General features: G+C 48.2%; 2 protein-coding genes across 4 annotated transcripts in view; both read left to right on the forward strand.

Annotated features, from left to right (window-relative positions):
- NOL9 (nucleolar protein 9) overlaps nt 1-13944 on the forward strand; it is a 28986-nt gene extending 15042 nt beyond the window's left edge. Inside the window, exons 7-12 of the mRNA XM_054441415.2 lie at nt 5640-5801; nt 6328-6625; nt 7008-7119; nt 9920-10097; nt 12277-12410; nt 13104-13944. Coding sequence (XP_054297390.1) covers nt 5640-5801; nt 6328-6625; nt 7008-7119; nt 9920-10097; nt 12277-12410; nt 13104-13253 — 1034 coding nt within the window. The 3' untranslated portion in view covers nt 13254-13944. The remainder of the gene's footprint in view (nt 1-5639; nt 5802-6327; nt 6626-7007; nt 7120-9919; nt 10098-12276; nt 12411-13103) is intronic.
- A 5517-nt stretch (nt 13945-19461) lies between these two features.
- Nucleotides 19462-24205, forward strand: part of PLEKHG5 (pleckstrin homology and RhoGEF domain containing G5) — a 52027-nt gene continuing 47283 nt past the window's right edge. Inside the window, exon 1 of one of the 3 annotated variants that reach the window (XM_054441524.2) lies at nt 19462-19630. In XM_054441524.2, coding sequence (XP_054297499.2) covers nt 19564-19630 — 67 coding nt within the window. In that variant the 5' untranslated portion in view covers nt 19462-19563. The remainder of the gene's footprint in view (nt 19631-24205) is intronic. The other 2 variants (XM_054441587.2, XM_063659846.1) reach the window with 2 other exon arrangements.

Below are 24205 nucleotides of genomic sequence, written 5' to 3' on the forward strand. Positions count from 1 at the left end.
CCACATTGGCCAGGCTGCTCTCGAACTCCTGGCCTCAGGCGATCACCCGCCTCAGCATCCCAAAGTGCTGGGATTACAGGCATGAGCCACCGCACCCAGCCGGCTTGTTTTTTTGTTTTTTGTTTGTTTTCCTTTTTGAGACGGAGTGCCGAGGCTGGAGTGAAGTAGTGTGATCTCGGTTCACTGCAACCTCCGCCTCCCGGGTTCAAGCGATTCTCCTGCCTCAGCCTCCCGAGTAGCTGGGATTATAGATGCCCGCCACCATGCCCGGCTAATTTTTGTATTTTTAGTAGAGACAGGGTTTCACCATGTTGGCCAGGCTGGTCTCGAACTCGTGACCTCAGGTGATCCACCTGCCTCGGCCTTCTAAAGTGCCTGGATTACAGGCGTGAGCCACAGCATCCGGCCCCAGCCTGCTTGTTTTTGATTTGGATTGTTACTTTTTGTTGAGTTTAGTAGTTCTTCATATTAATAGTAGTTCTTTATGTTAATCCTTTATGAGATATGCAATCTGCAAATGTTTTCTGTAGATTGTTGTCTTTTTGCTTTCTTTTTTTTTTTGAGATGGAGTCTTGCTCTATCGCCCAGGCTGGAGTGCAGTGGCGCGATCTCGGCTCACTGCAAGCTCCGCCTCCTGGGTTCACGCCATTCTCCTGCCTCAGCCTCTGGAGTAGCTGGGACTACAGGCGCCCGCCACCACGCCCGGCTAATTTTTTTGTATTTTTAGTAGAGACGGGGTTTCACCACGTTAGCCAGGATGGTCTCGATCTCTTGACCTCGTGATCCGCCCACCTCGGCCTCCCAAAGTGCTGGGATTACAGGCGTGAGCCACCGCGCCTGGCCGTCTTTTTGCTTTCTTGACAGTATCCTTTGATGCACAGTACTTAATTTTAATGAAGGTCAGTGTATCTATTTTTTCACTTGTTGTCTATGCTTTTGGTGTCATATCCTTGAAATCATTACTAAATCTAATGTCATCAAGATTTTCTCTAATGTTTTCTTGTAAGAGCTTTATAGTTTTTAACTTTTTAAATTTTTTTATTTTTAAATTTTTCGGCCTGAATTTGTTCAGTTTTTACTCTTTTTTTTTGAGATGGAGTCTTGCTTTGTCGCCCAGGCTGGAGTGCAGACGGGGTTTCACCGAATTAGCCAGGATGGTCTCGATCTCCTGACATCGTGATCCACCTGCCTCGGCCTCCCAAAGTGCTGGGATTACAGGTGTGAGCCACCACACCCAGCCCAGTTTTTACTCTTAAGTTTAGGTTTTTGATCCATTTTGTATTAATATTTTCATATGGTTTAAGGAATTGGTCCAGCTTCTTTCTTTTGAATATAGATATTGAGATTTTCCACCACCATTTGTTGAAAAGACTGTCTTGAAGATTGTTTGATCTTATATGTATGGGCTTATTTCCTGGTTCCATTTCTGTTTCATCGGGTTGACCCAGTATCATATGGTTTTAATCACTATAGCTTTTCACTAAGTTTTGAAGTCAGTACAAGTGCCTTACCCATTTTTCAGTTGGGTTATTTGTTTTCTTGCAGTTGAGTTTCTTGTGTTCCTTACATATTTTGGATATTAACTCCTTATCAGATGGATGATTTACAGACGTTTTCTCCCATTCTGAGGGTTGTCTCTTTGGAATTTTTTCCTTTGTTATGCAGAAGCTTTTTAGTTTGATGCCATCTCATTTGTCTGTTGTTAACCTTTGTTTTCGGGGTCATATCCAAAAAATTGTTACCTAGACCAGTGTCATGAAGCTTTTCCTCTAGTAGGTTTACAGTTTCAGGTCTTAATACTTAAGTCTTTATTCCATTTTGAGTTGATTTTTGTATATGGTGTTTGATAAAGATATCTAGTATCCTTCTTCTCCCCGTGGATAACCAGATTTCCCGGCCTTATTTATTGAAGACTGTCCTTCCCCCTTGTTTTGTTATTAGCACCTTTGTCAGAAGTCAATTGGCTGTAAATGCAGTGTTTATTTCCGGGCTTTCTATGCTGTTCCATTGGGTGATATGTCTTTTTTTATGCCATTACCGTGCTTGGTTTCTGAGAGAGACAGGGTCTCACTCTGTCACCTAGGCTGGAGTGCATTAATTAGCACAGTCATAGCTCACTGCAGCCTTGGATTCCTGGAATCAGGTGATCTGCCTCAGCTTCCCAAAGCACTGAGATGGCAGAGCCACCATGCCTGATCCTGCCATGCTGTTTTACTTAAAAAAAATTAATTAATTTAAAAATATTTATGTATTTATTGAGACCGGGTCTTGCTTGTCACACAGGCTGGAGTACAGTGGCGTAATCACAGCTCACTGCATCCTCTACCTCCTGAGCTCAGGCTAGCTTTGCAGGTAGCTGGGAAAACAGGTATGCACCACCAAGCCTAACTACATTTTTTTTAGACTTTGTAGAGACAGGGTCTCCCTATGTTGCCCAAGCTGGTCTCAAACTCCTGAGCTCAAGTGATCCTTCCACCTAAGCCTCCCATAGTCCTGAGATTACAAGTGTGAGCCACTGCACCTGGCCTTATTTTTTCCTTTGAGACGGGATCTCAGTCTGTCACTCAGGCTGGAGTACAGTGGTGTGATCATAGCTTACTGCAACCTCAAGCTTCTGGGCTGAAGGGATCCTCCTACCTCACTTGAGTAGGTAGGATAACAGCTATTATTAGCCACCACACCTGGCTAATTTTTATTTTTTTATTTTATTTTATTTTATTTGAGACGGAGTCTCGCTCTGTCGCCCAGGCTGGAGTGCAGTGGCGTGATCTCGGCTCATTGCAAGCTCCGCCTCCTGGGTTCACGCCATTCTCCTGCCTCAGCCTCCCGAGTAGCTGGGACCACAGGTGCCCGCCACCATGCCCGGCTAATTTTTTGCATTTTTAGTAGAGACAGGGTTTCACCACATTAGCCAGGATGGTCTCGATCTCCTGACCTGGTGATCCACCCGCCTCGGCCTCCTAAAGTGCTGGGATTACAGGCGTGAGCTACTGCATCCGGCCTACACCTGGCTAATTTTTGAACAATTATTTGTAGAGGCAGTGTCTCACTTTGTAGCCCGGTCTGGACCATGCTCTTTTAATTATAACTGCTTTTGAAGTCAGAGAATGTGATACCTCCAACTTTTTTTTTTTTGAGATGGAGTTTCGCTCTTGCTGCCCAGGCTGGAGTGCAATAGCACGATTTCGGCTCACTGCAACCTGTGCCTCCTGGATTCAAGCGATTCTCCTGCCTCAGCCTCCCAAGTAGCTGGGATTACAGGCACCCGCCACCATGCCTGGCTAATTTTTTGTATTTTTAGTAGAGGCGGGGTTTCACCACGTTGGCCAGGCTGGTCTCGAACTCCTGACTTCAGGTGATCCACCTGTCTTGGCCTCCCAAAGTGCTAGAATTATAGGTGTAAGCCACCATGCCCAGCTGACCCTGTCTTAAAAAAAAAAAACGAAAACAAGAAAACTTGGCTCTCATTATTCTGAATACATTAATTTATGTGTACAATATCCCTATGTATAAGCAGCCGCTCTGCCCTGCTGGCCACCTCCTAGGACCTGTCTGTCTACTGAGCTCCTCTTACGTCCTAGGTCCTGACTGCACCCTTGGCCTGGGCCCTCCAATTGTACTGACCCTGGCTACTCCATGGCTCCATCCTTTTTTGAGCACTGTCTTAACTTTCAGGCAAAACAGGAAGTTCTGGGGTCATCTTTCACTTTCTCTTCCATAGCCTTGGAATGAGCTATTTTTCCAGAGAGCCCTGGCTCCTTTTCATGGAGAGAGATTGAAACCAGAGTTTCAGTACTTGCACGCTTGTTGCCTCTGGTGTGTCATTGTTTCTAGATCCCCTCAGTGCACAGAGCTAGCATATATTGCATATTTAAACCCAAACATACATATGTATATGTGTATGTATGCATATAGATCTATACTTCTGTAGATACCTTTTCTATCTATTTCATTAAAACCAGGCACGGTGCTTCATGCCTGTAATCCTAGCACTGTGGGAGGCCGAGGCAGGCGGATCACTTGAGGTCAGGAGTTTGAGACCAACTTACTTGGCCAACATAGCAAAACCTCATCTCTACTAAAAAATCCAAAAATTAGCCAGGTGTGGTGGCAAGTGCCTGTAATCCCAGCTACTTGGGAGGCTGAGGCAGGAGAATCACCTGAACTCAGGAGGTGGAGGTTGCAGTGAGCTGAGATTGCGCCACTGCACTCCAGCCTGGATGACAGAGTGAGACTCCGTCTCAAAAAAAATAAAAAGAAAAAAAGAGAGAGAGACAGAGAGAAAGAGAGCCATGAGTTTCTGACTCATCTGATTCTGGCTTAACACACCAGGTGTCACTCTCGTTAGCCTTCCTCACTTTCATATTTGTAAGTTGGTTCTCTGGTGGGAAGAAACCTGCCTATGATTATTTACAATATATTTGCATATTTGCTCAGTCTTCTTTCAGCTATACAGGCCACTCCCTCTGCTGCTGGCTGCCCCACATCCCTGCCCTTACTGGCCCCAACCTTGAAGGGAGCCTCGCTGGCTGAATTCCCAGCTCCCATCATAGTGGCCACTCTGACGGTTGAGTCTCTGTCACAGATGGCCTTGCTGTAGTCACACTGTGACCCAGGCCATCTCCCTTCTGACCCTGTCACACACAGTCCTGGTCACTGGCCTGCTGACTGTGTTGGCCCTGCCCTCATTGAACTGCTCAGCTCCCTGTCCCTGGCTAGAGGAGATATGTCATGATTAGGAGTGTGAACACAGGAGCCGGGCCCTCTGGGTCCGGTAAAACAGCCAGCTTGCTGTTTACTGACTGGCTGACCTTGTTCAAGTTGATCTCTTTCCCAATTTCCTCATGTGTAAAAATGAGGATACTACTACCTGCCACAGGATTATGAAAATTGGAGGCTCTTGGCTGTGCATGGTGGCTCACGCCTGTAATCCCAGCACTTTGGGAGGCTGAGGCGGGTAGATCACCTGAGGTTGGGAGTTCAAGACCAGCCTGACCAACATGGAGAGACCCCGTCTCTACTAAAAATACAGAATTAGTCGGGTGTGGTGGCACATGCCTGTAATCCCAGCTACTTGAGAGGCTGAGGCAGGAGAATCGCTTGAACCCGATAGGCGGAGGTTGCAGTGAGCCAAGATCGCGCCATTGCAGTCCAGCCTGGGCAACAAGAGTGAAACTCTGTCTAAAAAAAAAAAGAAAGAAAATTAGAGGCTCTATGTGAAGGGCCTAGAACAGAGTCATTGCTGTATTCCTATAAGACACACATGACTATTCATTGCCCTTTCATTGGGATAGAAGCCCTGTGAGGGTGGGGATGTTTGTCTGTTTTGTTTACAGATATGTCCCAATCACTGGAACAAGCCCAGCAGTTAGCAGATTTGTGTGTTCACTGAATGAATGGCCATGTTAGGACGTAATTGGCATTAGCCGTTTATGTGAAAGTGAGCATGTCTTTGTGTTAAGTTGAAAGCTTAGATTTCCAAAAAATGGAATTAGAGTATTCCTGTAGGTAGGATGGTCTCAGATTTCCTAAGGTTCTTTGTCAGTGATAACGGCTGAAACAAAACCCTCACCACCTTTTAAGTAGCCAGGACTGATCACTCACCTTACTCATCTGATTACTTATCTTTATCTTTTTAGGACCACCTTTCACTCACCTGAGGACTCCACAGAAGATGGTATATTATGGGAAACCTTCTTGTAAAAACAACTATGAGAGTTATATTGACATAGTGAAATACGTGTTCAGCGCTTACAAGAGAGAGTCCCCTCTCATCGTCAACACTATGGGATGGGTTTCAGGTAAGCCTGCATGTGCACATCTGCAAGGGGAGGACAGGCAGTGTGAGTACTGTTAGTTTCAGACATCCACGTTAAAGCCCAGTGTTTTGTTTTTTGTTTTTAATTGAGGCAGGGTCTCACTCTGTCGCCCAGGCTGGAGTGCACTGGCGTGATCTCGGCTCACTGCATCCGCTGCCTCCCAGGCTCAAACAATCCTCCCACCTCAGCTTCCAGAGTAGCTGGGACCACAGGCACACAGAGTGTGCCACTCTGCCCGGCTAATTTTTGTAGTTTTAGTAAAGATGGGGTTTTGCCATGCTGGCCATGCTGATCTTGAACTTCTGGCCTCAAGTGATCCGCCCACCTTGGCCTGTCAAGGCACGCTGGGATTACAAACATGAACCACTGTGCCCAGCCGAAGTCCAACGTATTGATGGTTTCTTTGTCTTAGAACAAATGCACCCATTTGTCGTAGGAGCATGTCACTGTTCTTGAGCGCGTCACTGTTCTTGAGCGTATCAGCTGTACTAATGTCTCTTCCCCACAGACCAGGGGCTCCTGCTTCTCATTGATCTGATCCGATTGCTGTCTCCCAGCCATGTGGTTCAGTTCAGCTCTGACCACAGTAAATACATGCCAGACCTTACCCCGCAGTATGTAGATGACATGGATGGCTTGTACACAAAAAGCAAGACCAAGATGAGAAATCGACGTTTCAGACTCGCAGCATTTGCAGATGCTTTGGAATTTGCTGATGAAGAAAAAGAGAGTCCAGTTGAGTTCACTGGACATAAACTGATAGGTGTTTATACAGACTTTGCATTCAGAATAACTCCAAGAAATAGGTAACTAACCCTCATTTGGCTGAAGAATTATTTTTCCTTCCGTTGAAAAAGGCCTGCCATTCTCATTTCCTCTAAAGGCCTGAGTCCTCTAAAATCTTCAGGTCTCTATCACAGCTGTGCATTTACAAAGACGAACCAGTTGTTTTCTGAACTGTTATGTTCCCAGTGGAAATATCCAGAAGTGTCCCCTACCTCTGGCTGCCAGCAACTTTGACTTAAAGGAGAGTCTTTACGCTTCCTGTTTTTCCAGTTGGGGTCTGTCAAGGGGGCCAGTGTTGGAAAGCCCAGTACTCTGTGAAGATGCGACCTCTGTGATGACAGGTGTGGGAGGTGGCCGTTGAGGGTGAAATGTCTACTTACCTTGTTGTGATTTGCCTTTCAGAGAGTCACATAACAAAATTCTTCGAGATCTGTCCATCTTGAGTTACCTTAGCCAGCTGCAGCCCCCGATGCCCAAACCACTTTCTCCTTTACATAGCCTGACACCCTATCAGGTAATCTGAACTTACAGGAGAAATTGTCTTCATTTTGTTACACACTTGTGTGGTTTTTTGTGTGCTGGGCACTCTTCTAACCACTTCATAACTCCTCGCTCATTTAATCAGAACATCCCAGTGACACAGGTTGTGTCGTTATTCCCACTTTACAGATGGGGAAACTGAGGTGTAGAGAGGCTGAGGGACTCAGCACTAGGGGCCGGGCTGGCATGCAGGCCCAGGTAGTTCAGCTCCAGTGACTGCTCTTAGCCACGGTTCTGTACTGAGGATAAGTGTGGCTCCGTACTGGGTTTGAATGTCCCACCTGGTCGCACGGGCTGCTCCAGCACTTCCACTTTTCAGCTGTAGAGCAGGGGTGCTACTGGGCCTCAGAGAGTGAACGTGTGGATTCAGGGAGCGTTCACAGTGGAACCTGGCACCCAGAGAGCACTCTTAAAGTACTTCACATTAGCCGGGCGCGGTGGCTCACGCCTGTAATCACAGCACTTTGGGAGGCCGAGGCAGGCAGATCACGAGGTCAGGAGATCGAGGCCATCCTGGCTAACACAGTGAAACCCCCCTCTATTAAAAATAGAAAAAATTAGCCAGGCGTGGTGGCATGTACCTATAGTCCCAGCTACTCAGGGGGCTGAGGCAGGAGAATTGCTTGAACCCAGGAGGCGGAGGTTGCAATGATCTGAGATCATGACACTGCACTCCAGCCTGGGTGACAGAGCGAGATGCCGACTCAAAAAAAAAAAAAAAAAAAGAAGTACTTCACATTACTGTTGTCAAAAGTAGATTCCACCACCAGAGTATTTGCAACTTGGAATCCAGGCTGCTAATAATTGTTTTGGGAGGAAAGCATGATAGTGTTAGGATTCAGGATGATGAAAAAAACAAAACTAGCGGCAGGTAGCACTTCTGAAATGCTTACTCTCTGCAGTGCTCTGTTCTAAGCCTGTGTAACTCCACTACTTACTGTGGTCCTGTTATTATCCCCATTTTACAGATGGTAAAACCAAGGCCAGGGACTGGGAGTCAGCTTGCCCAAAATGGTGTAGTCAAAGTTGAGGCTAGGACTGAAGCCACAGGACGCCCAACTCTGAGCCCAGGTCTGCTCTGCCGCACAGCCTGTCCGGTTTTGAGCGCTTGCTCCGTGCCAGGCACTCTGCCAAGCATGGAGGGGCTCAGTGACTTCGTGGCCACCCTATGAGAGAAAGGCTAAGACATGCTTCATTTACAGCTTTGAGCCTTGGGCACTGTCAGGTGGAAGCACTTGCCTTAGGTCACATAGGCTGAAGCGGCAGACCTGGGCAGCAAGGATGTGTTTCTTGGGCCCGATGGTGGCGTGGGCTCCAGGCCTCTGAGTTATCTCCCCTGGAGAGTCTAAGTCACTTTGCTAATGGGGTTTTAGTTTATGGGTCATTTATTCACCTGGAGGTGCTCTTTAAGTGAATGTGAAATTTATCTGCCGATACTTTAATCTGTCTTGTATTACTTCACATTTATTAATTTATTTTTTTGAGATGGAATTTCGCTTTGTTGCCCACGCCAGAATGCAATGCCACGTGCTTGGCTCACTGCAACCTCCGCCTCCCGGGTTCAAGCGATTCTCCTGTGTCAGCCTCCCGAGTAGCTGGAATTACAGGCGTGCGCCACCACGCCCAGCTAATCTTCTGTATTTTTAGTAGAAACAGGGTTTCACCATGTTAGCCAGGCTGGTCTCGAACTCCTGACCTGAGATGATCTACCCGCCTCAGCCTCCCAAAGTGCTGGGATTACAGGCGTGTCCTCCGTGCCCGGCCCACATTTATTTTTTAAATTTAAGTGTTTTTTTTGTTTTTTTTTTTTGAGACAGAGTCTTTCTCTTTCACCCAGGCTGAATTGCAGTGGCACAATCTTGGCTCACTGCAATCTCCGCTTCGTGGGTTCAAGTGATTCTCAGTTCTAGTGCTTCAGCCTCCCAAGTAGCTGAGACTAAAGGCATGCGCCACCACACCTGGCTAAATTTTTGTATTTTATTTATTTATTTATTTTTAATTTTTGTTTTTGAGATGGAGTCTTGGTCTGTCATTCAAGCTGGAATGCAGTGGCATGATCTCAGCTCACTGCAACCTCCGCCTCCTGGGTTTAAGTGATTCTTGTGCCTCAGCCTCCCAAGTAGCTGGGACTACAGGCACGCACCACCATCCCTGGCTAATATTTGTATTTTTAGTAGAGACAGGGTTTCGCCATGTTGGCCAGGCTGGTCTCAAATTCCTGACCTCAAGTGATCAACCCACCTTGGCCTCCCAGTGGGTTGAGATTACAGGCGTGAGCCACTGCTCCCAGCCTAAAGAATTTTTTATTTTATTTTATTTTATTTTTTATTTTTATATTTTATTTATTAATTTTTTTTTTTGAGACAGTCTTGCTCTATCGCCCAGGCTGGAGTGCAGTGGCGCGATCTCCACTCACTGCAACCTCCGCCTCCCAGGTTCAAGCGATTCTTCTGCCTCAGCCTCCCAAGTAGCTGGGATTACAGGCGCCCGCCACCATGCCCGGCTAATTTTGTGTTTTTTGTAGAGACAGGGTTTCAGCATGTTGGGCAGGCTGATCTTGAACTCCTGACCTCGTGATCCGCCCGCGTCGGCCTCCCAAAGTGCTGGGATTACAGGCGTGAGCCACTGTGCCTGGCCGTTTGTATTCTTTAGAGATACTTTGGGGTAGGCACTTTGGCAGACCTATCTTTAGATAGCTGGTTAATCTAGTTGTAAAAATTAAGTGGTCTTTCGAAGTAGCAATGAATAGAGTGAGATGCAAATTCATTTTCCAGGTCCCTTTCAATGCAGTTGCACTCCGGATTACCCACTCTGATGTCGCCCCTACCCATATACTATATGCTGTGAACGCCAGCTGGGTTGGTCTTTGCAAGATCCAGGATGACGTCAGAGGATACATGAATGGGCCCATCCTGCTTGCCCAGACTCCAATCTGTGACTGCTTGGGCTTTGGTGAGTCTGAGAGTAAAACATATCCATAAACCTACTGAAAAAGATCCACTGCTTCAACTGTAGATGACTGGTCTTGACCTTGTAGCTGTGTCTAAGCTACAGAGGTAGGAGAACCCCCACTCATCTATATAGCACGCCTTAGGGGCTGGAGGCCAGGAAGGAAGCAGCTATTTCTCTGCTTCGTCTGCCAGCTCCTGTAAATGTAGGCTTCCCAAGGGCCTGGGCTTGGCCCTCTTCTTCTTGGTCGACACTTCTCCCCAGGCTGTCTCAGTCACTGCTGGGTTCTAAATCCATCTTTAGGTGTTCCCTTTTTGCAGTGTCCTCCAACACAGCTGTTCATCTGCGTTCCAAACCCACCTTGTCAGTGCGCATCTTCACTTGAGTGCCTGACTGGCATGCAGGTCTGGGACCCCCAGGACCCTCCTGCCCGCACCCTCTCCTCCTTACCCCAGGCTCGTACTTGGTCCATTGGAAGATTCACTCTGATATCCAGGTCAGACCCTGGCCCCTCCTTGGCATCCCCTAGCCTTCATTTGCTACTTTCAGCCCATTAGATGGTCTGGTGGCTTCTCTCTTCAAAATATGTCAGCTTCTTCTACCTGTTCTCAACATGCTAGTCAGCCACTGGCATCTACTGAAAAGTTTCTTAACTGAACTCTCCACTTCCTCTCTTAAAATTCATCCCCACAGCCAGGAATGACCTGAACCCAGGCGCAATTGTGCCACAGCCTGGCACTTCCCATCATTCAGATGCAGGGTCTGGACCAGGGCTCGAAGTCCCCAGCAGGATTGGGTCCCCACTTCCTTGACCTGCCCTGGTTTCCTGAGGTCAATAAATGTGGAGTTTTGGAAGGGTGCTGGAGCTAAGTAATCCCAAATTAGCAAAGTCCTTAAATGCACATTTCAGATTTGGACAACACTGTATTTCTCAAAGGCATTTTCACAGACTATAAAGGAGGAACAGTGATATCAGGTTGTCTTCTGTATGTTCCTTAGTGGTGGATTTTCCCCCTGGCCTGTACTCACCAACAATCAAGGACTTTTTTTTTTTTTTTTTTTCCGAGACGGAGTCTTGCTCTGTCACCCAGGCTGGAGTGCAATGGTGCAATCTCCGTTCACTGCAACCTCCGCCTCCCAGGTTCAAACGATTCTTCTGTCTCAGCCTCCTGAGTAGCTGAGATTACAGGCATGCGCCATCACGCCCAGCTAATTTTGTATTTTTAGTAGAGATGGGGTGTCACCATGTTGGTCAGCCTGGTCTTGAACTCCTGACCTCGTGATCCGCCCACCTCGGCCTCCCAAAGTGCTGGGATTACAGGCGTGAGCCACTGTGCCCAGGCTGGGTTTTTTTTGTTGTTTTTTTGTTTTTTTGTGGTTTTTTTTGAGACAAAGTCTCTCTCTGTCTATTTGGGCTCACTGCAACCTCTGCCTCCCGGGTTCAAGTGATTCTTGTGTCTCAGACTCCCGAGTAGCTGGGATTACAGGTGTGCGCCACCATGCCCAGCTGATTTTTGTGATTTTAGTAGAGATGGGATTTCACCATGTTGGCCAGGCTGGTCGCAAACTCCTGACCTCATTCGATGCACCCACCTCAGCCTCCACAGTGCTGGGATTACAGGCATAGCCACCGCAGCCAGCCCAATCTAGGACTTTTGCATGTAGACCATTTTGGTTCCTCGTGGCTGAACACAGGGAAGGTAGGAATTGTCCCAATGTTCAAGGACTCCGTCTCTTGACTCTTTGTATTTTCTTTTTTTCTTTTTTTGAGACAGAGTCTCACTCTGTCACCCAGGCTGGAGTGCAGTGGCGCCATCTCGGCTCACTGCAAGCTCCACCTCCCGGGTTCAAGCTATTCTCCTGTTCAGCCTCCCGAGTAGCTGGGACTACAGGTACCTGCCACCACGCCCGGCTAATTTTTTGTATTTTTAGTAGAGACAGGGTTTGACTGTGTTGCCCAAGCTGCTCTCGAACTCCTGATCTCAGGCAGTCCACCTGCCTCGGTCTCCCAGAGTGCTGGGATTACAGGCGTGAGCCACTGCACCTGGCCAACTCTGTATTTTCAAAACAAAACAGAGTTGATATCAAGACTTATGTTCAAAACCATTCTGCAGTTTCTAACGGTGGAGAGGTTTGATGTTTTCCAAAAGGGTGATTTTTGTGTTGTGCGCGTGTCTTGAAGGCATCTGTAGAGGCATTGACATGGAGAAGCGGCTGTACCACATCCTTACCCCTGTGCCCCCAGAAGAGCTAAGAACCGTGAATTGTCTGCTTGTTGGAGCTATTGCCATTCCGCATTGTGTCCTTAAGTGCCAGGTGAGCTTTACCCCGGCCACAGCCCTGGAAGGAGCCTACTCAGGTCCACAGAAATGAGGAGCTGAAGTAGGGTCAAGGGTCATGGGAATGGGTGATCTGGGAAACCTGTAGTTTGTTGTAGATCCTGAGTGAGCCAAGACGGTGTCAGGGCCACCTCCAGGGTCTGAGACCATGAATCACTGTCACTCGTGGTGTCAGTGTCACGATCTGGGCTCACTGCAACCCGTGGTGGAGCCTTTACATAGGAGTAGGTTGTGTTGGAGCAAGCAGAGGCCCTCCCAGGTTTGCCCTCCTGAGGACAGTCTTCAGAGGCATCACGGGACCAGGCCAAGGTATCTGTGTGCCCCAGAGCCAGCCACAGGGGCTGCGAGTGGGCTCTGGGGACGGGGGATGTTCCTACCATTCTCATCCTCCGGTGTCCCTCATTTGAAAGGGGCGCGCACTACACCCCCACTCAGCCTCACGCCGTTTGCTGTGTTGATGGAATGGGACAGAAGGGAGGCCTTGGCACGTTTGTTACCGAGTCAGTTGATTAAAGGGGGCTCTGAAGAAGGGATCAAATGCCTTAAAAGTGAGAAGTCCCCATCCAGACCGTCACCATGACACTACCTTCTAGGTGTGAGAGAGTGCTGTAAACCCCTCTGGGCTGGACCTGGAGTGTTTCCATGCATTCTCTTTGTGTTTCCATTTCAGCGTGGGATCGAAGGGACAGTACCTTATGTCACAACAGATTACAATTTTAAACTTCCTGGAGCATCAGAGAAAATTGGAGCAAGAGAACCTGAGGAGGCACATAAAGAGAAACCATACCGAAGACCTAAGTTCTGTCGAAAAATGAAGTGATGCTCGCGTTTTTAATAAGGGAAGAAACTTTCCTACCAGAAAGCTTTGTCTCGAGCCTGACCACAAGAGACGTGATGGAGCTTCATGGCCATGAACGGTGCCCTCATTAGCAACAGTGTTTTTATGTAATTCGTGAATGTCGTATAATAGTCTTAAGTTTCTCTTTTAAAGCTGCATGAGCTAGAATTTGCTCTAGTCTTCTGTGTGGTACTCAGGAGTAAAACAGCAGAGAACAGTTTGTGTGCCATTAAAACAGAGATTCCTCAAAAAGTTCTTCAAGGACCTGGTTATTAGAATCAGGATAAAAATAAGGAAACTGGGGCCATAACAATGTACTGAGAAGGAAGGAAGAAGGCCGACCTGCAGGATCTCAAGCATAATGGATACAAGGGCTCGCCACGGGCCTTGCCTGAGCCACGTGCAGACCTGGGGTCCAGCGGTCTGCTTCCTTGGAGCCAGTGTGGATGGTTACAGCCCATCCGTTTGGTGCAGTTGTACTTGGTCTGTTACATTCAATCAAGGTTTAATAGATAGGGCTGGGCATGGTGGCTCATGCACACCTGTAATCCTAGCAGTTTGGGAGGCTGAGGCGGGAGGATTGCTTGAGCCTCGGAGTTCCAGGCTGGAGTACACCAACTACTCCAGCCTGAGCGACAGAGTAAGACCTTATCTTTAAAAAAGAAAAGAAAAACTTAAACGGGTTTGATAGATATAAATTTGGACCCAAGAGCCCTTCCTTTTTTTTAATCCTGAGATTTTATGCTGAGGAAATTTCTTTCAAATCTGGAAAACCTCACGGCCAGGCGTAGTGGCTCACGCCTGTAATTCCAGCACTTTGGGAGGCCAAGGCAGGCAGATCACGAGGTCAGGAGATCGAGACCATCCTGGCTAACACAGTGAAACCCCATCTCTACTAAAAATACAAAAAATTAGCTGGGCATGGTGGTGGGCACCTGTAGTCCCAGCTACTCAGGAGGCCGAGGCAGGAGAATGGCATGAACCCAGGAGGCGGAGCTTGCAGTGAGCCGAGATCAAGCCACTACACTCCAGCCTGGGCAACAGAGCAAGACTCCATCTCAAAAAAAAAAAAAAAAAAATCTAGAAAATCTCTTCCGGGGGCTCTTAAAAAGTAGATTTATCCAAATTGACTTCTGATGTGAGGCCAGAGACAACCACAGGGCAGAGCTGGAGACTGGGCTGTTTGGAAGGAAGAAGAACTGGCAGACCAGCTCTTGGGAAAGCTCCATTTTTGCCTGTGGGAGGCTGGACCTGAACTTGCACCTATGAACAACCCTGCCATTTAGAGCTTTTTCCTGGGGGTGCCGGAGGCTGGTGACCAGACTGCCATTCTTCATGTTCTCCCTGGTGCTTCCGACTCTGTCCTCTAGGTTGGAAGTGGTTTGTGTCAACGGGTGATGGGACCAGGTCACATCATTTCTGTATTTAAGACAGCAGGGTACTTCCTGGGGCTGAGGTTCAAACTGGTATTGTGACCACCGCTTTGACAGAGTTCCATCTTCCCCGCATGATCACATTGTAAGACTATTAGGATGTGTGGGTTTTAACACATATACACTTAGATACAACTGTTGGTTATCATTGTCTTTAGTACTTTATGGTGGCCCCTCAGCACCTCTTAGACCCAACAGCAAAGGACTTAAAATAAGCACAGGAAACCTTGCTATGGTGATTAGTTTTGATACCTTTGAGACAATTGAGTCTAGCTTCTTAGTTGCCCCTTATTTATGTTGAAATCTGGCTCATTCATATGATGTTTTACTGTGCTGGCCTTGTAAAGAATTTTAAGACAATCCACCACCATCAACGTTTTGCCTTTCTCCACTTCCTTGTATCTTTACAGTTATACTCACTGGAGGTCATTTGCAGCAAGGCTCTGGAGGAATGAAACTGGTGCCCTGTAATTGCATTTGCATTTAATCTAGGTTTGCCTTCAGGCTTCAAATGCGGCCTGTATGAAGGTCAAGTCTTTTTCTTCAGTCCCTATCAGTAAAGAAAAATTGTTGCCTCTAGAGGGAGCTATCAGCTGTGGGTCAGGTGGCCGAACTGGGGCTAGAGTTGGCCCAGGAAGCTGTACAGGGTTTAGGGAAGGAGGTTCGGAGACCCAGAGCCTAGGCCTCTGTCAGCTCTAGCTTGTGCCGGTCAGACCTGCAGCAGCACCATTCTCCGGGATGACGATTCATCCCATTATTGATGGCAGTGGCTTTTTTATCCTTTTTTTTTGAGACGGAGTTTCGCTCTTGTTGCCTAGGCTGGAGGGCAGTGGCGCAATCTGGGCTCACTGCCACCTCCACCTCCCGGGTTCAAGCGATTCTCTTGCCTCAGCCTCCCGAGTAGCTGGGATTACAGGCATGCGCCACCAAGCCTGGCTAATTTTCTATTTTTAGTAGAGAAGGGGTTTCACCATGTTGGCCAGGCTGGTTTCGAACTCCTGTCCTCAGGTGATCCACCTGCCTTGGCCCCTCAAAGTGTTGGGATTACAGGCATGAGCCACTGCACCTGGCTGGTGGCAGTGGCTTTAAGGGCATTTAGGGGAAGGACAAGATTGGACTTTTTGTCATTTCCCACAGTCTGTTATGGGTCAGATTAGGTAGTAAGGAGTTCTCCATTGGAGCTGCTATTTTTTTTTTTTTTTTTTTTTTTTTGAGACGGAGTCTCGCTCTGTCACCCAGGCTGGGGTGCAGTGGCACGGCCTTGGCCCACTACAGCCTCTCCCCTCCCGGGTCAAGCGATTCTTCTGCCTCAGCCTCCCAAGTAACTGGGATTACAGGCAAGCGCCACCATGCCTGGCTAATTTTTATATTTTTAGTAGAGATGGGGTTTCACTGTATTGGCTAGGCTGGTCTCAATCTCCTGATCTGCTTGCATCGGCCTCCAAAAGTGCTGAAGCAATTTTTTTCTTTTTTTTTTTTTTGACAGAGTCTAGCTCTGTCGCCCAGGCCGGAGTGCAGTGGCGTGATCTCGGCTTACTGCAACCTCCGCCTCCCAGGTTTAAGCGATTCTCCTGCCTCAGCCTCCTGAGTAGCTGGGACTACAAGCATGCGCCACCACACCCAGCTAATTTTTGTATTTTTAGTAGAGACAGGGTTTCACCGTGTTGGTCAGGTTGGTCTCGAACTCCTGACCTCATGATCCGCCTGCCTCGGCCTCCCAAAGTGCTGGGATTACAGGCATGAGCCACTGTGCCTGGCCTGAAGCTATTTACAAAAACCCTTAGTTTTTTTGTTTGTTTGTTTGTTTTGCGACGGACTCTCTGTCACCAAGGCTGGAGTGCAGTGGCCTGATCTCAGGTCACTGCAACCTCTGCCTCTTGGGTTCAAGCGATTCTCCTGCTTCAGCCTCCCAAGTAGCTGGAATTACAGGCGCCTGCCACCACACCCGGCTAATTTTTGTATTTTTAGTAGAGATGGCGTTTCACCTTACTGGTCTGGCTGGTCTCGAACTTCCAACCTCAGGGGATCTGCCTGCCTCGGCCTCCCAAAGTGTTGGGATTACAGGCATAAGCCACTGTGCCTGGGCCTCTTAGTAATTTTTAGATGTAATTTTCAAAGTATCCGGGATTACAGGCGCCCACCACTACACCAGCTAATTTTTTTTGTATTTTTAGTAGAGACGGGGTTTTACTATGTTGGCTATGCTGGTTTCGAGCTCCTGACCTCGTGATCCGTCTGCCTCGGCCTCCCAAAGTGCTGGGATTACAGGCATGAGCCACCGCGCCCGGCCTAGGTCATTTGTTTTTGGGTTTGGATGGCAAGATCATGGATAAGACAGCAGGCTTTGATTATAGAGCTCTGAGTTCAAATCCTGGCTCTACCACTTGTCAGTGGTGTAACTTGGAGGAAGATGCTTAGCCTGAGTCTGTTTTGTGTTTTGAAGATGGGGTAATTGTCCTTCCTTCAGTGTTCCTAGGTGAGGAGTAAGTGAAGTCATGTCTATAAGAGATTTAGCACAGTCTCCAGCATGTAGAAACAGTCAGTAACTCCTAGTGTGTGGCTAGCCTCTGATGAGATGGTAAACTCAGGAGGCTGGCACCACGGCTGTGCTACTCACGGTCATGCTGGAGGGATGCAGAAACTAAATGAATCCACAGCTACTTACTCATCTTGCCTCTGGCAGGTTCACCTTAAAATTGTTGTTGCTGCCAAGCTTCCTGTGGTCAAAAAGCCATTGAGGAAGTAAGCTTCACGGCCACCACAGATAACCCATTCCTGAAAGTTTTTCATAAACCCCCACTTGTTGCTTTTACAATTTTATAAGCAGCTTACACATGTAGAAAATGATCCTCCAGCCCACCACCACATAGTAATCACTGACACTGTGAGGTGTCTCAGCTGGGGTTCTGCTGTGTGTGTGTGTATTTTACAAAATATGTATGGTTTCTGTTCAGCTCTTTTCAGTTAACAGATGAACCTTTGTATCATTAAATATTTTTGAGAACATGAATTTAGTTGTGTAATTTTATGTAGATAAGTCATTTTATTCCAGGCAATCACTTAAATGCTTAGAAGAAACTATAGTGAAAAAACACTGGGAGGAAAAAAAATGTTGAAAGGCGGTTAATGAAGTCTGGAGACTCCAGCAAATGCTTGTGATGTGTTTGTTTGTTTGTTTTGTTGTGCCTTTTTGTTTGTTTGTTTTGTTTTTTTTGTTTTTGAGACGGAGTCTCTTTTGCCCAGGCTGGAGTGCGATGGTGCATTCTCGGCTCACTGCAACTTCCACCTCCCAGGTTCAAGCGATTCTCCTGCCTCAGCCTCCCGAGTAGCTGGGACGACAGGCAGGCACCACCACACCCAGCTAATTTTTGTATTTTTACTAGAGAGAGGGTTTCACCATATTGGCCAGGCTGGTCTTAAACTGACCTCAGGTGATCCACCCGCCTCGGCCTCCCAAAGTGCTGGGATTACAGGCATGAGCCACTGTGCCTGGCCTGTTTTGTTGTTGTTGTTTTTAACCATTGAAGTATTGAATGCAATGGGAGTTTATTTTTTCAGTATTTTTAATTTTTATTTGTCACTGACTTGAAGCTCAAGTGGGAGTTTAATTTTCCTGTCTTGGTTCATATGCAAGTAAAAAGGGGATGTTACATTCTTTCTGGGCTGTCTTTGGGAGTGTATTAGAAGGAAATGGCTTTGCTCCTGGAAGAGTTCAAGTTTTAAAAAACTAAAATGACTCATGCCTGTAATCCCAGCACCTTGGAAGGCTGAGGCAGGAGGATTACTTGAGGCCAAGAGTTTGAGATCAGCCTGGTCAACATAGTGAGACACCGTCTACTTAAAAGGAAAACAAAAAAAACCTGAAACAAACCCCTACCTAGTGCTGTGCCGATAAAACTGCCTCTCGGCAGCGAGGACTCATCCCTTATCTTCCCACACCTCATAGGGTTGGGCCTAGCAGAGAGACAGATTTGGCTGACAAGCCCAGCCTGAACAGTGGCTAAAATAAATATGGGGGCCATCTATGCAGTAAGTGGGGAAGCCTACGTGATGTTCAGGGCCTTTTCAGAAAGACCTTGCTAAGTATTCCCAAGGCTTTGCCAGGAAGAGTGGTACCCCCCAAGTTGGGGGGCAGCAGGTCCAGTCTGCAGTGCCAGGAGCTGAGCAAGCAAAGTCTTGCGAATCAGCAGAGTTGAGCTGGGCAGACAGGTGCTGGGCTGGGAAGCCAAGGGTAGCTATGGTAACCGGCCCTGAGGCGGCTGTGGTGCTCTGCAGACTGGCTTGGGTTTTTCTAATGTTTTGAGGCTAACTTGATCTCCTGCTGTAACCAGCCCCTCTGCCTGGCAGGGGAAAGCCACCAAACTCTAAGGCCTTCCTGGTAGCCAAGGATCCCAGCAGAGGGGCTGCTGCTGGCTGCTGGGACTGCAGAGGCCAGGGTCTCTGTGGCGTTGCTTTCCTGGAAAGGAGGGACGGCACCTCCAGGGCAGCCAGCAGTGTGGGAGCCCATTCCAGGGCGCGAATGGGCACTCGGGAATGGAAAATCCAAGAAGGAACCAACCACCAACAAGGAAATGCAGTGTGAGCGGCGGCTGCGAAGTCTGTGCCTTCAAATATACAGCGCCCAGGGGACCTGTGTTGGAAGGGGAACAAATTGGCAGGGCTGAGAGCGCCTTGGATTTCTGTGCAGACAGGTTCAGCTGCAGAAATTAAGACTGGGGCTGAGTCGGGGAGAAGCCTTCTATGTTGAGACGGCAACTGGGCAAAGCAGGACGGAGACCTGTGTGTCTGATTGGAGAGGCCTGTGGCATTGGCATGTGGCTGGAGGTCCAGGCAGGGTGCCACCACTGCAGAAGTCAAGCATGAATTCAGTCCTGACAAAACATGGGTCTCCACCTCGAAGCTGGCTCAGCCTTTGTTCAGGAACCGGTGAGTATGTTTTCTATCTCTTTTTTCTAGAAAGGAGGTTTGAGGACACAGTGAAAGGAGGGGCTTTGCAGGTCTTGGAGGGCTCCAAGGACTCACACTCACTGAATTAGTCCGGATGGTTTAAGAGCCACTTGCAGGCTGGATCCATTTTGTCTCATTCATCCATTAATCAGTAAGTTAAGCCCTCTCAGCCCTGCAGTTTGAGCTATCAGCTCTGATATGAGGGCAGAGGAGGGGGCCTTGCCGCTCAGCCAGAGCAGCAGACAGAAGAAAGACTTCTGACAGAAGAAAGACCTAGACTCCATATGCCAAAGGGTTGCTGGGTGCGGTGGCTTACGCCTGTAATCCCAGCACTTTGGGAGGCTGAGGCGGGCGGATCACAAGGTTAGGAGATCGAGACCATCCTGGCTAACATGGTGAAACCCCGTCTCTACTAAAAATACAAAAAATTAGCCGGGCGTGGTGGCGGGTGCCTGTAGTCCCAGCTCTCGGGAGGCTGAGGCAGGAGAATGGTGTGAACTCGGGAGGCAGAGCTTGTAGTGAGCCGAGATGGAGCCACTGCACTCCAGCCTGGGCGACAGAGCGAGACTCCACCTCAAAAAAATATATATATATATATATATCTGCCATGACTCATTTTGGGAGTCGGGGTCAGGAATAGCGTTCATGAAATCCAGTAACATTCTCCTACCCGAGTTGGAGCCTGGTCTGGGAAACATCCCGGCCCCAGCAGGATAGCCTGGCCTGGCCTGGCCTCGGGGCATTTGGGCCACGGACCCCTCTGGTTGTTGTCAGATCTGAGCCTGTTCCAACCTTTATCTCTGTCTCCCTGATGACTGGCCCGACAGATTTATGAAGCTGACAGCGAGTCATGGAGAATTCCTCCCAGGGCCATCCCCTCCCCAGCAAGGAATCTGAGCTGCTGACTTTTTCTTCCTTCGCTCACCCCCACAAGCTCATCCCCTGCTAGTATTCAGGGAATATAGAGTTATGTGGGCCACAGTGACAGTGACAGCATGTTGATATGTGAGCCCCTAGCACTCACATAATAAAATGGCCACTTAATTAAATAAGCCTGGCCCTGCTTATTTACTGAAGAGAGATTGCATCCAGGTGTGGGTGACACTGGGGGTTACAGACCTTTTGGAGTGTCCCCTGTATTATACCTACCCCATGAACAGCAGAGAATGGTCACCTATTCTCAGCATATGCTTGGTTGTATCTTTTTTTTTTTTTTTTTTTGAGACAGAGTCTCACTCTGTCACCCAGGCTGGAGTGCAGTGGCGCGATCTCGGCTCACTGTAACCTCCGCCTCCCAGGTTCATGCTATTCTTCTGCCTCAGCCTCCCAAGTAGCTGGGACTACAGGCGCCCGCTACCACGCCCGGCTAATTTTTTTGTATTTTTAGTAGAGACGGGGTCTCAGGCGTGAGCTACCGCACCTGGCCTTTTTCTTGTATTTTTAGTGGAGATGGGGTTTCACCATGTTGGCCAGGCTGGTCTCAAACTCCTGACCTCAAGTGATCTGCCCGCCTCGGCTTCCCAGAGTGCTGAGATTACAGGCGTGAGCCACCTTGCCCGCCCACATGTGTACTTTTGTTCTGCTTGTAAAAGTAATACATTTGTGGCTGGGCAAGGTGGCTCACACCTGTAATCCCAGCACTCTGGGAAGTCGAGGCCGGCGGATCACTTGAGGTCAGGAGTTTAAGACCAGCCTGGCCAACATGGTGAAACCCCGTCTCTACTAAAAATACAAAAAATTAGCCGGGTGTGGTGGTGGGCACCTGTAGTCCCAGCTACTCAGGAGGCTGAGGCAGGAGAATGGCGTGAACCTGGGAGGCGGAGCTTGCAGTGAGCCGAGATTGCACCACTGCACTCCAGCCTGGGCGACAGAGTGAGACTCCGTCTCAAAAAAAAGAAAACACACACAAAAATTAGCCAGGTGTGGTGGTGGGGCACCTGTAATCCCAGCTACTCGGGAGTCTGAAACAGAAGAATCGCTTGAACCTGGGAGGCAGGGGTGGCAGTGAACAAGATTGTGCCACTGCACTCAAGCCTGGGTGACAGAGTGAGACTCTATTTCAAAAAAAAAAAAAATATATATATATATATATGTGTATATATATATATATATATATGCCAGTACAAAAAAACTTGCCAATACATAAAAACATTCCTCATCTTTTATTTAATTTTTTTCTTTTTTTGAGACAGAGTCTCACTGTGTTGCCCAGGCTGGAGTGCAGTGGCGTGATCTCGGCTCACTGCAACCCCCACCTCCCAGGTTCAAGCAATTCTCCTGCCTCAGCCTCCCCAGTAGCTCGGATTACAGACACCCACCACCACGCCCGGCTAATTTTTGTATTTTTAGTAGAGAAGGTGTTTCACCATGTTGGCCAGGCTAGTCTGGAACTCCTGACCTCAGGTGATCCACCCGCCTCGGCCTCCCAAAGTGTTGGGATTGCAGGCATGAGTCACTGCGCTTGGCCTCCTCATCCTTTTTAATGGCTTCACGATATACATGGATATGCCTGAAATTTTAAACTATGCCTCTAATAGCGAACTTTTGGATTGTTTCCAATATTTCTTTTTTTTTTCTTTTGAGACGAGGTCTTGCTATATCGCTTAGGCTAGTCTCTGAAAGTCCTTGGCTCAAGCAATCCTCCTGCCTCAGCCTCCTGAGTAGCTGGGTGTGTGCCACGAAGCCCAGCTCAGTTTTTCATTCTTGCAAATGGTGCCATAGTGGACATTCTTGTGTCTGTGTGCACTTGTGAAAGAGCATCTGTAGAGGGAATTCCTAGGCCAGTGGAATTTCTGTGTGGAAGGCTGTGAGCAATTTCATTCTGACATTTCCAGATTGTCATCCAGACAGCCACTTATTCTCCCACCAGCAGAGTAAGTGGTCACCGTCTTCCGTGTCCATGTCCCTGAGATATGAGGGGCATGACTAGACAGGTGACCCCTTACGTGGTCACCAGGCATTTCCCTCTTGTCCCCTTGCATTGCTGAAATGCCGTGGCTCTTGGCAGAGGAGCAGGGGCAGCAGTAGGGGACTCTGGCGTCATGCCTCCAGAACTTCCGAGGGTGGTGTCCAGAGGATACGCTACATTAAATTTGCTTATCTTTCTGGTTAGATTTCCCACTTCTAAAGACCCTCTTATATAGTCTTTTTTTTTAAATTTAATTTTTTGCTGAGACAGAGTCTTGCTCTGTTGTCCAGGCTGGTTTCAACTCCTGGCCTCAAATGATTGTCCCACCTCAGCCTTCCCAAGTGCTGGGATTATAGGTGTGAACAACCATGCCCAACCTCATACATTTTTTCTTTTTTTTTTGAGACAGTGTCTCACTCTGTTACCCAGGCTGGAGTGCAGTGGCAAAATCTTGGCTCACTACAACCCCCACCTCCTGGGTTCAAGTGATTCTCCTGTCTCAGCCTCCCCAATAGCTGGGACTACAGGCACCTGCCACCACGCCTGGCTAATTTTTGGTATTTGTAGTAGAGATGGGGTTTCACCGTGTTAGCCAGGATGTCTCAATCTCCCGACCTCGTGACCCGCCCGCCTCAGCCTCCCAAAGTGCTGGGATTACAGGCGTGAGCCACCGCACCCGGCTTCATCCAGCTTTTTTAGTTGTCCCAAATGGGAAGGTGGGTCTGATTTATTGATTCCATCACTGTTAGAAGTGGAGTCCCTACTGAAGGCTCTAAATGTTCAAAGCATTTAGCACATTGTCTATTTGTAGCTGTTGTTATATCCAAAATTCGGTATGATTTTCTTTCTTTTTATTTATTTATTTTATTTTTTTGACGGAGTCTTGCTCTCTCGTCAGGCTGGAGTACAGTGGCGCCATCTCGGTTCACTGCAACCTCTGCCTCCCGGGTTCAAGCAGTTCCCCTGTCTCAGCCTCCTGAATAACTGGGATTAATGCCTGGCTAATTTTTTGTATTTTTAGTAGAGTCGGGGTTTCACCATGTTGGCCAGGCTGGTCTTGAACTACTGACCTACGGTGATCTACCTGCCTCAGCCTCTCCAAGTGCTGGGATTACAGGCTTGAGCCACCGTGGCTGGCCAATTTTCTTTTTTTTTTTTTTTCAAGATGGAGTCTTGCTCTGTCACCCAGGCTGGAGTGCAGTGGCATGATCTTGGCTCGCTGCAACCTCCGCCTCCCGGGTTCAAGCAATTCTCCTGCCTCAGCCTCCCGAGTACCTGGGATTACAGGCACCTGCCAACATGCCCAGCTAATTTTTGTATTTTTAGTAGAGACAAGGTTTCACCATGTTGGCCAGGCTGATCTTCAACTCCTGACCTCGTGATCTGCCTGCCTCAGCCTCCCAAAGTGCTGGGATTATAGGCGTGAGCCACTGCACCCGGCCATTTTCTTTTTTTTTCTTTTTTCTTTTTCTTTTTTTGTTTTTTGAGACAGGGTCTTGCTCTGTCGCCAAGGCTGGAGTGCAGTGACACCATCACAACTCACTGCAGCCTTGACCTTCTGGGCTCAAGACATCCTCCTCCGTAGCCTCCTGAGTAGCTGGGACCACAGGCGCATACCACCGTGCCCAGCTAATTTTTAAACTTTT

The sequence above is a fragment of the Pongo pygmaeus genome, chromosome 1 (genome assembly GCF_028885625.2).
Source record: "Pongo pygmaeus isolate AG05252 chromosome 1, NHGRI_mPonPyg2-v2.0_pri, whole genome shotgun sequence".
In the NCBI taxonomy this organism is placed as follows: domain Eukaryota; kingdom Metazoa; phylum Chordata; class Mammalia; order Primates; family Hominidae; genus Pongo; species Pongo pygmaeus.